General features: G+C 42.4%; 1 protein-coding gene across 1 annotated transcript in view; it reads right to left on the bottom strand.

The window, feature by feature from the left end:
* The window catches only part of NWD2 (NACHT and WD repeat domain containing 2), a gene marked incomplete at both ends in the record, with an annotated part of 48,995 nt that extends 41,097 nt beyond the window's left edge, over nucleotides 1-7,898 (bottom strand). The window contains one exon of the mRNA XM_084204603.1: nucleotides 7,748-7,898. Coding sequence (XP_084060729.1) covers nucleotides 7,748-7,898 — 151 coding nt within the window. The remainder of the gene's footprint in view (nucleotides 1-7,747) is intronic.
* Between the last annotated feature and the right edge of the window lie 7,280 nt (nucleotides 7,899-15,178).

The following is a 15,178-nucleotide window of genomic DNA, read 5'->3' as shown; positions in this document are numbered from 1 at the left end:
ATAAAGTTAGCAGGACTAGGCATTTTACTAGGCAATAATCCATCTCAAGATTTGTAAAGGTTGTCACAACTACCAAGACTATTGACAAATTAATGGAAGCAAAGGGCCTCACAGGTTATTAAGCACAAAGACTTCACCCTCATCATTTTGTCCCTGTTGTGATTTATTATTCTTTCATCATACAGCTGAAATTGCCAGGGTCAGAGAGGAGTATTGGGTTCCTCTGGTCCAACTCACTAAGCCTGATCTTACTGCATTTGCTTCTCATTAATCTTATATGTAACAGCTGATTTGCATATCTCTTCAAGTATGGATAACTCTTCTCATCTAAAAATATTTAACCCACAATGGTTACTCATTGGTTCTCAATCATTTAAAAGTAATTTTAATCTAATATTTTAAACTTAAACTTCAAAAGTAAAGCTGCCCAGACAGGGCTCTTAGCCATTAATTCTCCTTTCATCTTAATGTTTCGTAAAACCCTGCTAGTTAGAGAATAAATAAGAATTTCACAAATAACATTGCTATGTATCATACATATAGTACAATAACTATCTCAACACCTGTTTCAGTTTGGATATTCATAAAGCCTAGATGAGACTGTGAAAGTACTCAGTTGCTAGGAGGGTGAAATGGGCTCTATTAATAAATATTTTCAAGGGTTTAATCCTACCACACAGGAGTGTTACTATACTAAAGAATGCAGCTCTGCTACCCCAGGAAATGCTAGGAGCAGGCTGAACAAGAGTATTTTACAGGCTCTGACAGTTTGAAATCTGAGCTGTTTAGCTATTTGATCAGTCCCAGTGATTGATACATACAACAGCATGACTGTGGATTAGGTTCAGTGTGGAAATCCTGCCATTTTCTAGTCTTTCCAGAAGTATTTTGAACACTCTGATAAATCTAGTCTCTCAAGGTGACTTTTTTCTCTATTCTGCACAAGAACAACAGTAGCTGCTCAGGCCTAAGATCTGTCCAGCCCAGTGCCCCATTTCCAAGAGAGAGCTGTAACAGGTGGTGATAGAGGGAGCTAAAGGCCAGGTCAAAGATAGATGGAGCCAGTTAATTATGATGGTGGTGAGGGGGCTTGCAAAAGTTGCATTTGGTACATGTCCTCCTTACCCAGCACAGCACCATGCACATGGCAGGCTGCACTGATTTGAGCCTTCTTACTGTTTACTCTGCTACACTGCTTGTGTTCAGCTACCTGTGATTTGGCCCTACTCCCCTTCTGACTACAGACTTTTTAAGTAAAAACTTCTCTCTGATGCAAACCCCATATTAATAAGAGCAGTGTCAGGCTTTATTTTAGAGGAGCACTGACACGAACCATTATTAAATTGTGTTCTCTAATTCTATCTATTATTATCCTTCTTTAATTAAAATTCCAGTAAGGGGCTAAAGCAGTTTTCTTGAACAGTGCTGCCTATATTAAAATCTGCCAGATTTCTTTGTAATCCATGCACATGACTATTTATGATATTCTATTTATATCTACCACCTTCAATATATTAAAACCTTAAATTACTGTAGGTAGATACTACTAATGTATTATTACTGCAGCCTGAAAGGATGCACACAAAATACTCTTTCAGCTGCTAAATTCAAAGAAAATTCATTTGCTTTAGATGAAAAAATTACCACTTGGGCACTGCCCTCATATCTTGAATTAGAAGCTTAGTAACTCCTTGAAGTTTTCTTATGTGACATATATTTTAAAATAGTCCAAATAAAACTTAAAGTCTAATGGAGGATTTTCTCTTGCATGTTCACAAATCTGTGGACACATGCCCACACAGTCATTGTATGCAAGTTTCTTAAGAGGAATTATTTTGCTGCATAAGCTTAGAGACAGGATGCCAAGTTATGCAGTTATGTACCTTTGTACTACGCTGCTCTTATGTGATTACACAAATCCCACCACAGAATACATGTGGCCTCCTGAAGCACAGCCTTGGAAATCCTCTTCTGTTGCTCAGCTGAGAGGTCATCCCAGCGCCCTTGAGCAGGCAGGCAGAAAAGAAGCTGCCCTCTCTTGACTGGGGAAGGCTCTGGGACGCTGCCTGCTGGGTGCTGCCTCTCATTTAAAGGTCTCATACCTTGCTGAGGGAACAATTCACAATAAGGACCCCATTCAACACCACTACTGTTCATCATCTAATACATTATTTGAGAAATTAATATCACATGGCATTTGCACACCTATTTCATTGTTCCTCACTGTACTTAGAAACTGTGTCAAGGGTCCAGAAGCTCCCCTTCATCACTGAAAGAATGCCACTGCCCCTAAGAACGAGGCATGGTCTAGCATGCAAATACATCTGAAGAAATAAAGCAATATTTGCCAAGTTAGAAAGAAAAAAAAGAAATTGTAGGTAGGTTCTGCTTTGTTTTAATATTATTTCTTCAATGCTATGAAAAGCAGTCATCCTCCTCTGCAAAGTCTTTACTTTTACAACAGCATTCAACAGACTCCAGGCAGCTCTTCAGTATTGCTAGAAATACAACCTTGAGTGATACCCTTTGAACATACTCAGTTCTCACAAGGGAACTGAGCACTACCAGCAAGTTTGAATATAGTCTATGACAGTGTGACTAGAGTGTCACACATCCATTTATACCATGCTATACAGTTTAGAGTATTTTACATAATTTATGTATATGGGTGCATATGTGTGTACAGGCAACTGTAGATACATAAAATTACAATTTTAATATTTTTAATATTAAAAATAATGGACAAGTGGTCAAAAATTTTAAGTAGATAATACAAATACCTAATTCATTTGAAGCTGATAACTCCAGGTGTTGCTACCAGGAAGGTGACTGACGACCAGGAGTTTCAGGTAACTTTGCTTATTTCTAAATAGCAAGAAGCAGCCACAAACCCAACAAATTACATAGCTTGCTCTTTTACTACAATACCCCAAACCAACACCTCTTGATTATAGTACTGTTGCTTATAGTACTGTTGCCAAATGCACATCCTACCTTTTGAGTACATGAATTAAAATTTTGTGGAAAATTAAACAAAAATTCTCAGAGCTTCCATTTGCATATTTGGTACATTTGGAGGAAGTCCTTAGCCCAATCCACAGGCTACATAAGTAGACAACCCACATGAAGAAGAGGAGAACATGAAGAGCAGTTCTTTTCATACAGATTGTCAGATTATTACAGTTTTTTCAAGTTTCTCTGTGTTTCAGAATAATGGCAACAAAGGCTGGAGGATCTACTTAGCAAAAAAACATCTTGTACTGGCTGGTTCTGCCTTGTAAAAAAAGTTTAAGCCTACATAAAACTTAGTCATACAGTCTCAAGGAAAGTCAGATCTTGCTTTTTGCTCAATCACCCCGACAATGGAGTTGTTTCATAGCACAAGAGAAAAGAGACAATTATACACAGGAGCAGATGTACTGGAAATGGCAGGTTGCTTTCCAACTTAATAAACTGTTGGTATCTCTAACCTCTGGACCTCCTGAAATAAGACATATTTCAAGTCAAGGTTTACACCAAACCTGGGTACTTTAATGATTTTTTCTCCCCCAGACTCTGAGATTCTTTAAAATGACTGAACTCCTTTCCCCCACCCCAAGTGGTAGCTTGGTTTTTGGCTCTTAAACACTGCAGTGATGCGCGTCACACAAAACCATAAATAGGTACAAAATTAGGTAACCAGAAGTAACACTTAGCACAAAAAAAGTCCTGGAGTTATTTGTCTCCACATCTCCGCAACACCTCCTTTGCAATTTCATACACTTGAACATCTGTGGTTTTCTTTAGCTAAGGAATAAATTCCACTCAGATTATATAAAATTGTCTTTATAAAAAGATCTTCATGTAACATATCCAAGTAGGGACACCATATGGTATTTTGGGACTGGTCACCACGGACCATCATTAACTAAGCATTATTCTGGCTTTTGAATATTTTTCCACTTTAACATTTCCACAATTATATTTTCCTTAAGGAAAATAATATTTCAGGTAAAAATAATACAACAGACCTTGAACATGCTAAGAATGTGAGATTATGCCTTTCTCTTATCACATATGGCAAAAACTTTGTAAATAAAGCAATTATAATTCTTCATCTGTTTCACCTATCATCATGTTCTAAACTACAAATTCACATGACTTTTTTTTTCTTTCACACATAACATAGATAAAAATACATGTAATTCCTGCAAAGCAGCCAACAACACCAGGTCCAAATGAAAGCACTGGTAAGACCTGTTTCTGCAGTCATTATTTAATTCTTCTCTAGTTAACAAAACTATCTGCTGGTGGCAATTTTGCTTTTCGTATCATGAAATATGAGCAAATTTGGCATTGAACACTTACACTTCATGACAACAGAGTGTTTTTCAAATTAATACAATGTTCTGGATGATGCATGACAATGGAAATGAACTAAGGTGAAAAACTGAATAGTAAATCAAGAAAACTCAAAGTCATTCAATAGTATAAGACAAGGAAACCTCACTCTGGCAATTCATGGGGAAGCTGGTGAAGTTCCAACTGTACAGGTTAGTTTTATACTGTGCTTGTACAATGGAATCATTAAAGTGGTGGTAATATCAGTAGTGTCTTATAATAGAATGAGATCTTCATTTTATATTTCTGCATGTGTACATAGGACTTCATACTTAAGACTGTCAGTCATGTCAAAACCAGTAATTGGTTTAATGGTTTTAAAAAATGGGTACTGGCGACACAGAAACCATGAGGAATTAAACAGGGCTGTTAAAACAAAGCTTGTTCATGATATCATCAAAGTTGGTTGTTTGCACAACATAGGGTATTAATACGCTAAAAATGGCTAAAAACTATTACCCATCAAAATCCAGTAACAGCAAGCCAGTGCTGGAACTTAGGAAGTATGCAAGGGTGCTGCTCAAAGGAGTGCAGTATGTAGCTGAAAGAGTGGCTGGGAAGGGGAGCATCCTTGTCGTGTGAAGTGCTAGGTACACCCCTGTTTACACTTTGAGATTGGGCTGGCTAACACCACCTGTGTCAGGACACACTCAGGTTCTATATAAAGGTATTACCATCCTGTCTGCAGTGGAACCACCTGTTGTAAGATTTGGCTTTATACACATCCCTTGTCAGTGCATTCATTTGTTTCTACTGATTATTAAGGCATCTTCACAACTAAAACTCCAAGTGATCAGAGCAAAAAAAAAAAATTATCCATGTCTTAATTAACTGAAACAATAACAAGACTTTTAAGTCAAACTAGCAAAGAGCTGATTTTCCTACTTTCAGAAGAACCAATAGGATTTAAAGTGTTCAGAGTTTTGACTGCTTGTTTCAATTCACTGGATTTCCTTTTCAAGACAAATTCCTAACTCCATTTTAGGCACCAGTTTTCATGAGAGCTCGTAATATTTCCTTACACCACCACATAACTTCTCGAAACATCCAACTTTGCAACACAAATGATTTTCTGTTTGAAGTAGTGACAAGAATCATTGGACTGTTCTGAACCTATATAGGGCTGATACCACAGTTCCATGTAAAGGTACCATATATGGGAGTTGATAACTGTTGTTTTTCACATGAACTGTATGTTCATGGCAGGCATCTACACAGGCACTACTGAGTAGCAAAGAAACTGTCATTAATTGACTTGCTGTTAACAGTGCACAGATTGCTACATGGAACAGTAAAACACCCATTACAATCAGGCAAAAATGGCTTACTTTTCTTATCACTTTGAAGTAATGAAAATATCTTGAGAAAACCAAAACCAATAAAAATCTTCAGCCTCTCTTAGTCAAAATGCCTATTGAAATGCATTTTCAAAATATTTCTGATTGCTTATGTCTACTGAAATGTGAAAACAGATTTATTTGTATTCAAATAATAGAACAACTTCCATGTTTCTAAAGATCTGGTCATTTTCAGGATGTGAAGATGGATGAATTGGTATCAACAACTTGAGCAAGACAATGCTGCTAACTAGTAGGGGAAATTACAGTTTCATTTATCTACAAGATTTCCTCTAGAAAACAAAACTGCAAAATGAAGCAATCTTGCTCCTACTACCCATGCTCACTGTCTCCAGTTGTTCTTTTCAGGGACTTCTAGTTAAGAAATTTTTCAAATAACCACTTTCTTAGTTGCATATCTCAGTCATACTGAAGTATGTTTGTAAACATACTGAAGTATGTTTATAAAGACTGATTACCAGAGCTCTCCCCTACACACTTTTTCGAATTACAATTCCACGGTAAAATCCTGGAAATGGATATATATGGCTTTAAATTTTAACTTTCAGAATGAGTTTAGTGGGTTTTCTATTTTAGCAAATAACTAGCTAACATATCAAGCTACCCTAAATGCCATTCACATCAAATGCAGAGGCATCTGCAGCTTCCCAGTTAAGGCAATGCTGGCAGAAATCCATTTCTAATGATCCACAGTAATTTTCTTTCAGAGTTTCAGTTTTTTTAAAAATCTACAGTAATTTGCTTTCAGAGCCAAATAGATTTTTTTTCTATTATCACTATTTTTATATCTCTTCGCTTGGATTGCAGCAATAAACTGCCTACATTTTCATGCCCTCCTTAAAGAAGGTCATCTTTTTAAACAAACAGGGACGTTGAATACGAGACCAGAGAGTTTCCTTGTGTTCAAAGCAAGTAAGAAGTGCTGGAGGTGTGGGAGTTCTTCAAAGCCAGCACTATGCCCAGTTTTTTTGCTTGTGAGCACTATTTCTCATACTCCTGTAAGTATTTGTGCCAAGACAATTTTCACTTCAAAGTTCAAACTATTTTGTCGTTTCAGGCATGATTTTCAGATCTCTGATGTTTGCATAAAAGGTGACAGTATTGTTGAATTATAAGTGTTGGGGGGAAGGTGGTGGGTGGTGGTGTGAAAGATAATTGTGAATACAGCAGGCTCATTTTTTTTACAGACAAGTAACGTCACAAGTGTGAACGCTTAATTTATTATTTCCGTGCTTCGAGTGGGAATATGCTTCAGCAACTCCTATCTTACAAGTGGGAATGACACCTCCTGAATGTATGCAAATTCCTCGAATCAAAGGGTAATTTTAAAAATAGGCTTTAAACAGCAGGATGCCTAATTAATTCAGATACTGGGTATACGACCCCGACTTTATTAAGCTAAAACTGCAGGTTTCAAGGCGTGCTTCCCTGGAAGCAGAGTATAGCCGGGATTAAAGGATCACCTTAGCCGTAGCCTCAGCCGGCTAATACTGCTTTCATTGCGCTATGAAATCTACCGGAAACTCTTATTAACTAGACCCCCCAGGAGAGCTCTTCAAAACATCCCCCTCTAAAAAGCCTCCCCTTCGCTAGAAGGCAGCCCGTTTCCGTGTCTCCAGATCCCCGTGTGCCCAGCAGCTCCGACAGCGCAAAAATTAGAGGATGCCCCGCGCCCCGGTGCCTTTCAGGCGTGTCATTTACAGACATAAAACTTAAGGCGCGACGTACACCGGTGCCTCCGAACCCCGCTCCGAGCTCGTACACCCACAGCCGGCAAAGCCCGCCCCACAACCCCGCTGCCGCCTCGCACCGCTCCTCACACCGTCCGCCCCCGGCCCGGCACCCCGGCGGTCCGCTGCCGGAGAGGGGCGGGAGCCGGTCGCGGCCACCCCGCGGCCCTTGAGCGGGGGTGCCCGGGAGCAGCGGCCCCTCGGAGCGGGGCCGGGGAGCGGCGCGGGCGCTGCGGGCGGCAGGGGGAGCTGCGGGGCGGCCGCGGCAGCCGCGGTTACCTTCGGGGTTGGCGCTGATGAAGACGCGGACGCTCCTGCCGCTCGGCACCAGGTGGGACGGCAGCGCGGAGAGGTTGCCGGAGAACGCCGCCCGCCGCAGCGCCGCGTCCCGCGGGCAGGGCAGCCTGCCGCCCGCCCCGGCCGGCCACATCCCGCAGGGCGAGCCGCCGGCTCAGAGCAGCCCCCGGAGCGCCGCGGCGGCGCCAGCGGCTCTCGCCACCGGCTGAAGGGCAGCGGCCATACGGACCCTCGGGCTGCCCGGGGCCGCCGCCTGCCTCCGCGGCGGCGGTGCGGCTGGGGCTGTGGCCGCCGCCCGGCGCCGGAGCGCGGGGGGAGCGAGGAGACGATGCGCCGACCGCCCCCGCGCCGCTCCCTTGCGGCGGCCAGGAGGGCGCGGGCAGAAAAGTTTGCGGCGGAGCGGTGCCGGGCGCGGCGGCAGCCGGACCCCCAGCGCCGCCCGGCCGGCCGCGGCCAGCACGGAGAGCGGCGGGAGGCTGCGCGCCCGGAGCGCGGTCTGGCCGGCGAGTCGCTCTGGTTCCCCCTCCGCCAGCGAGGGTTTGCGGTGTCCAAAGCGGGGACACCTCCCGTGAGGCTGACGGCGCCTTCGCTCCTCCGAGTGTGTCACAGCCCCGGGATCGGATTTTTATAGGAAAACCGCTGCCGGCTCATCCTTTGGACTCGGAAGAGTTCAGCGCCCTTCTTGTGTTGCGTTCCGTAATCTCCTGCCCAGGAGTCCCACCTGCTCAGATACAAAGGAGAGATGCTCTTCCTGCTTTTTTCTTTCCTTTGTTTTTAATCAGTTATTTATTTATCGGAATAAATGAAAAGCTGCGGTTTGAAGAATGAAAGAGACAGGAAACAGCGAGACGTGCCGCCGGCGGGATGCGGTCCCTTTGCAGCAGTCAGTGGCGGGGCATCCCGTTGGGCAGCGCCGATGAAATATTCAGAAGGGCGGCGGGGTCGGGCCGCGGCTCCGCCGAGCGCGGGGGCGGGCGGGGGCGGCGGGCCGGTCCCCGCCGGAGGGCGGCGGCGCGGGGCGGCGCGGAGCGGAGCGGCGGCCCCAGCCCCAGCGGGCCCTGGGCGAGCCGCGGAGTTTAGAAACCTCCCCGGGAGGGGCGGGCAGGCAGGCAGGGACACGGCAGCACGGCGGAGAGGAGGGGCTGGGGGGCAGGGGAGAGGGGTGGGCGCGGGGCTGCAGACAAACTGGTGGGTCTGTTGGCCGTGGGAATCCCTTCTAGAGGGGAGGATGGAGACTTCGACAGAGGGATTTGTCAAACACTCTGCAGGTGTTTGTCCGTGTTTGAAAGGCTGGCGACAAAAGTCTTTAACGCGGGTGTTATTTATACATTTCGTGCGCTGTAACTGATACAAAGCTGATTTGTCTGTTTCCAGATGTACAATACAATAAGTACAACGTACACGAAACAGTCTTACTGTGTTTTTAAACGCAGTATTTAGGACCTGTACTCTCTTGCGTTACCCCCTGCGCTGCCGTGGTCCTAGCCGGACGACTTGCCCGCTGTGGCGGCAGCAGGGGAGCCTGAGCTGGCTTTCGCGGAGGCAATGCTATTAAAGTAGGCGAAAGCAAACTGCTCAGCTCTGCTTCAGAAACGAAGGTGACAGCCAGATGGGTTCCTTAAGTACTGATGAGCAGATTTGTTAAAAAAAAAAAATCCTGATTTTTTAAAGAAATACGGCTTATGTAGAATTGCATCCCGTATGTATTTGCATGTGAGTATAAGGGAGTAAATTTGGTGCTGTTTGCTTGCTGTTGCTTTGTTAGTTCTGCACCCTATAAATTTTGGGCTGATATACAGAGGGGTATATTTTGAAATATTAGTTCTTAAAGAAAGAACATTCCTCTAAATTCTGTGAACATAGCTGGGCAGGGGAGAATGTGCTTATGTGCAAAAAGGAAAAATATGCAGGAAATGTCAGCATTGGGCAGAAGGGTTGTGGGACTGTTGGGAACTGAATAGCCAGGAACTGGAAAAATCCCACTTTTAATCCAAATGTATTCCTGTAGGATTCAGCGGTGTCCAATAAGGGGCTAATCTCACTTGAAACCTGTCATGGTAGACATGCATATTTATCTTCTCTCTGGATTCTCTGATGTTGTGTTTAAGACAAGCCTGAAGCTTTGCTATAATTCGGTTTAAAAATCTGACAGTCATGAGATGCAATTCCCTAGGAAATGAGGCTTCATATATGTCACTGCCTACAAGACTGTTGGTCTTATCTGCCCTTCCCTTACCCTTTGTGTAGCCAATATGCTTAGGCATGCCTTTTTCTGCCCGGTGTCAAGAACAGGTAATTTCTGTAATACAGAGATGAAAAGCAGCTCCTTGGAGCTGCAAACAGTTAATGAGTGCACGAAGGAAATGATTTATAGTGTGGGCTGAGTTATGTCTCATGTACTTTGCTGAGACTAACTCTCAGCTGGGCCATCTACTTTGCTTCTCCGGCATAAACTACTAGGCAGTTCTTAGGTAGGAATTTGCTTGTGGAAGCAGCTCCTGGTAAGGATGCCGAAACTATCACTTCATATTGCTGCTGCCTCAGTGTTATCATCATTTTCTCAGACAGCTTATTTGGAAGATGAGGCTCATTGATCTACCCTTTTACCATGCCAGCCATAATACAGTGTTTTTTTAAGACTCTTTTTGGCAGTCATCTTTGCTAAGTTGAAAACCTGAGTTTGCATAATGTGAATTCTTTTGAAATTTCATCTTCGACAGCATTGACAACATCAGCTTTTAACTGAATATGTTGTTTCATGAACCCAGGCTGAATGAAATGGGACCAGGCGTATCACTTCCAGCTGTTCCCCCTGCCTGTTTGTTGCCTGGCTGATGCTGTGCTGGTGGCAGGCATAGCTGTGTTGCATATGAAGCAGGTAGTCCGTGCAGGCTGCCACTGTGCAGCTCAGAACCTCTGCTGATCTATATTACTATTTTGATCTGTACACTGGATTGCCTTTATGCATGACTCAGCTTCCTGTCACGGTAGCTGCCACCTCTGTGAAAGCTGAAATGGACAGATGCCTCGGAGTGGTAATCTCCTCTGCTGCCCAGCTTCAATCTGTTTGTATTTGAGGCTCAATGTCCTACGCTTTAGCACCTGTGAATATAAAATGCTGGGAATGAAGTACAGTGAGGCTGAAATGGAAAGGATAAAGAAATGACTACAGAGAAACTAATTTATTGCTTTATCTGAGACTTCATCAGTATGAAAGCACTCTGGGTGAACTCATTTGGGAGATAAGTTAGTAGCTTTTCTCAAATTAAAAATACTTATTTTATTAATTCAAAAAATTAAAACAATATAAAAACATTATGGAAACCAAAATAAAAATAATGTCTAGGGTTCTTCTGTGTTTGTTACGAGCATACATCAAAATGACCCTGTTTCATATTGAATGACATGGTTTTTAAACTGTTCATTTAGAAGTGATATGTTAAAATCAGTGTCTGTATTTGAGTCCCCACACTAGTTGTGTGGAAGCTGCCTGGGCAGAGGTTCTTGTCCTGTGGAAGATGGTAGAGCATTGCCTGAAGGCATGATCCCCAAACTTTCACCCTGACTTTTTTGTGCTTGCAGCAGATCTACAGTGTCTGTCATTAAAGTTAGTGCAGGAACTCTCCTTGTGTCACACAGGAGTAAAACCAGATCTATAATTCTGCAATCACTTTATATAAACATGGCTTGATCCTGAAAAACAATAAATCTGCATAGTAGCAGGGAATCTTTGCACATATGTACTTGGTGTATGTTTTTTCCCTTTCAACATAATGTTTCTTGGTTATCCTTCTGTGCTAATTTGCTCTAAGTCGAGTTACATTTAAATGGAGCTACAAAATTAATTCCTTGGTAAAACACATGAGTGAAGTCTAGTTATTCCTGATGATCTGATCTTGCTGTAACTCAAATAGAGTGGTGCTTTATTTCTTGAGTAGTCCCACAGGAAATGGTAAGATACTGAAGGTAGGAAGAACAATTCAGTAGTCCTGATTCACATCCATCGTGGTCAGTAAAAAATGCACCAAGTTGTTTTGGCTTAAACCCAGCATGATAAGGGTTTGCAAATCAAAACCAGCTTTCTGAGTCAAGTTGTCTGAAAATGAGCATGACAGATCAGTTCTACTGTGTTGAAGAGCTTGGGAAGTAACCTGAATTATATGCTACAGGTAGTGTTGTGACGCAAACATAACTATGAGAAAACACTTATTCTGTCTGCCAGGTAATTTAAGTTCTTGTTTATATGTGTTCTGATACTTCAATATATATTGTGGAGTGTGCAAAAGCACTTGGTAGTAGTTCAATTTCAGTCTCACTGCTGTCAGTGGAGACAGGCTCAGTACTTCTGTTTGGAGGCATACCTGTAGCTGGCACTTCTGGAAAAACTGTACCAAGTATGTGACAAGGCCACAATAGTTGAGGGGTGTTATTTATATCTTTCAAATAAAGTGTTTTGCTGTGTCCTAAAATAAAGCACTGTAGTATATACCTAAAATGCCCATCAGTTCTCCTCAGATATTTAGAGCCTGGTTCTGCTAGGGGCTGCCTGTGCAACCTTGCTATTGCCTTCGTTCCAAACCAGTAACTATTTACTGGTTAGGAGTTGGGAAGGCAAACTTTTAAGATCAGGTCAAAAATCAAGGTTTAAGGGTCTGCAAATTGACCAGCATCTCGTCTTTTGTGTGGAAATTAAAAGATTCCTGTGTAGAATTGCATCATCTGGTGATATAGTAACTCAAAGCTGAGTGTTACTTTGCTGCTCCCTAGCAAGCTGGCCCAGTTTTACGAGCAGGCGACGAAGGCAGTTGCCTAGAGCGACAGACAGAAGGAGGCAATAAAATCACATTCTAAGCAAGAACGAGACCCTGTGACTCTGTGCCTGTTTTTGGCAGCTTAATGAGGACTCGGTGCGTTCCCCAGGCACCATTTGCCTCAAGGTGCTGATGTGCTGAGACTGAGCAAGCTCCTTACTACAGGAGCCATGGCCATGGCTGTCTGAACATCCCATCTATTTGTGCTTGTCTCTGCTTCAGCTTGATGCTGCTGAAACTAAGTGGAGAAACTTTATATGCTCCTCCTCTGTTCCTTTTTCTTGACAGTGCTGTATTACTTTTGCCAAAATGGTTAGATTGGCAGGAGAGCAGGGACAGATGTGCTGAGACTAGAGCTCACAAAATTCATGCTTCACTAAAAATCCCCTTGTTATTATTAGCCTTGCAAATTAGGAATGACAAGCTGCTGAGACTTACTGGGTTTATATTTATGTCAAGAAACTGATTGCAAGAAATAAGACATGTCTTAGTAAATCTTACATGGGTACTGGGTTGCTATATGGACCTTTTGCTGCCATCTCAGGGTTCAGTTAACACTATTTGATGTAGGCTTCCATTTTCCATCCAGTTTTGGGTGCAAATACGTTTCCATCCTTTGCTCCACTGCTCTGTCACCTCTGGACTTTTGGGATGGATCTCTTCCATGCTGTGAATGGGTTGCTGTATCAGGCTTTGCTAATGGACTCGGTGGAGACTTCAGTGTCACTGTGCACATGGTTAACAAGCTGTAACAGAGAACCTGTCAGGAATGACAGTCATTTTGCCCTGCTTCTTTTTAGAGGAGCTGCTTGGAGCAGCAGAGATTTGTGAGCTGACTGCAGGGACTGAGGTGCCACTGTATTGGTTTACTTTAGGTTCACAGTTGGTTTGTTGTGCCATCCAAAGGCAAGCACTGAAAGCATTGCTGGGGCAGCCTTCACCACACGTCAAGGTCTGTAATTGAAAGAAAGGAAATGTGTATGGATTGCAAAAAAAGAGACAATCTAGTCTCATCAGAAGTAATAAGAATTTGGAAAACATACATTTCATTAGACTTTACAACTTTAGTTAATCACTGCATCATCAAAAGGGGATTGATGGGAGGCAGATTATCCCACTTTGGCCCACTGGAATGTTCTTACACTTTGGAACACCTACATTACTTCATCCAAAAGAGGATGTTAAACTTGAGTTTCATAAAACAAGGACAAGTCTGAGTTTCCTTATTTTTAATCCAGAAATACATTTTTCTTGTGCATGAGCCTGTAATAAAATTCTGCTAACTTCTCTGTGTTCTTTGCACGATTTCATAAAGTTTTTTTTTCAAATTTTCCTTTTGTTATTTTGCTTTTGGATAGGCAGTAATGGGATATGTGTTAGGTTGTCAAATCACTTCACTTTCACAAGTTCTAAGGAGGGACTCCAGCCTAGAATATGATTTACAAATGCAGAGGGATAGGAGCAATCCTGGCTCTCAGGAGCAGTCAAGCAATGTGATTATGCACCTGTACAATACACAGATTATTTTGTATTTCAAGAAAAAGAGAGAGGTTAATACCTGATTGGGTTTGTACCTTTGTAAGCACAGCTGTACTTCATTCCCACCTTCAAGTTTCAGTTATTTTATTCTAAATCCTGGGAATCTGCCTTGACCTCTGGCTTGACAACGAACTGGAAATTGAAGAGGTCTGCACCCTGGGTTTGTTTTTGTTTGTCCGTTTAGGCTTTTTTGGTATGGATTTTTTTTTTTAAATCTCCTTTGGAAATTTTCTGTTTTCTTTGAAACTGGGCAAGGCAAACATAGCCTTTTCTCTAATCTTGTAAGTGGCTGCAGCACATCTATAATTTTATCTCATCTCATGCTTGATTAAAATGTTCTTCAGACCTAAAATAACATGATTAATTTTTTTTTTGGTGTGTGTTAGTTTCTGCTGGAAGATTAAAAGAAGCCCTTGCACACATATGTAGATATACACTCTCCAAGCATAGGTGCATACAAACATGTACACACTCAAAAGACATAAAAAAAGTATAGATAAATAAATTCACATAGAGTATGCAGTGATACATTCAAATCTGCCCATATGCCTTTAAATTTTACCCTGTTGCACATAAGTGTTACAGCAACCTAAAATTAACTGACCCAGCACTCTCTTTTACAATCCTTTTTCATATCTCAGTGCAGAAAAGAGGGGTGTTCATTTAATGAACAGTTTTCACCTCTTTGTCAGGGTGTGTTTGGAGGCACACATGCAGGTCACTGTGAAGACCCTGTTAGAAGCAGGTGTTTAACTTGTGAAGTGTCCCATATAATTTCCTAAGTTAGTAAGTAAATAAGCATTTCCAAATGCTGAGTAACACCCAAGCCAGAGGAAGTTTTGTGTTTCATTATTGAAGCAAACTTGTTCCACTGAAGCACAGGAAAACTAACACCTAAAGTATCAATTAATTTTGGATGCCCTCTCCGAGACAGCAAGGACTGCATTTTTTCAGAGTAACTGGTATTAGATACTGAGTAAAAGTTGTGATTTTTTTTATCAGCTTTGGTTGTAGCTGAGAGTGTTTTTGTGTGTCAGCCTTAGAACTTCCAAGTCAGGTCCCC

Source organism: Fringilla coelebs (assembly GCF_963513975.1).
Source record: "Fringilla coelebs genome assembly, chromosome: 4".
In the NCBI taxonomy this organism is placed as follows: Eukaryota; Metazoa; Chordata; class Aves; order Passeriformes; family Fringillidae; genus Fringilla; species Fringilla coelebs.
Note: the sequence above shows the minus strand (reverse complement) of the source record. Positions and strands in the feature narration are given on the sequence as shown.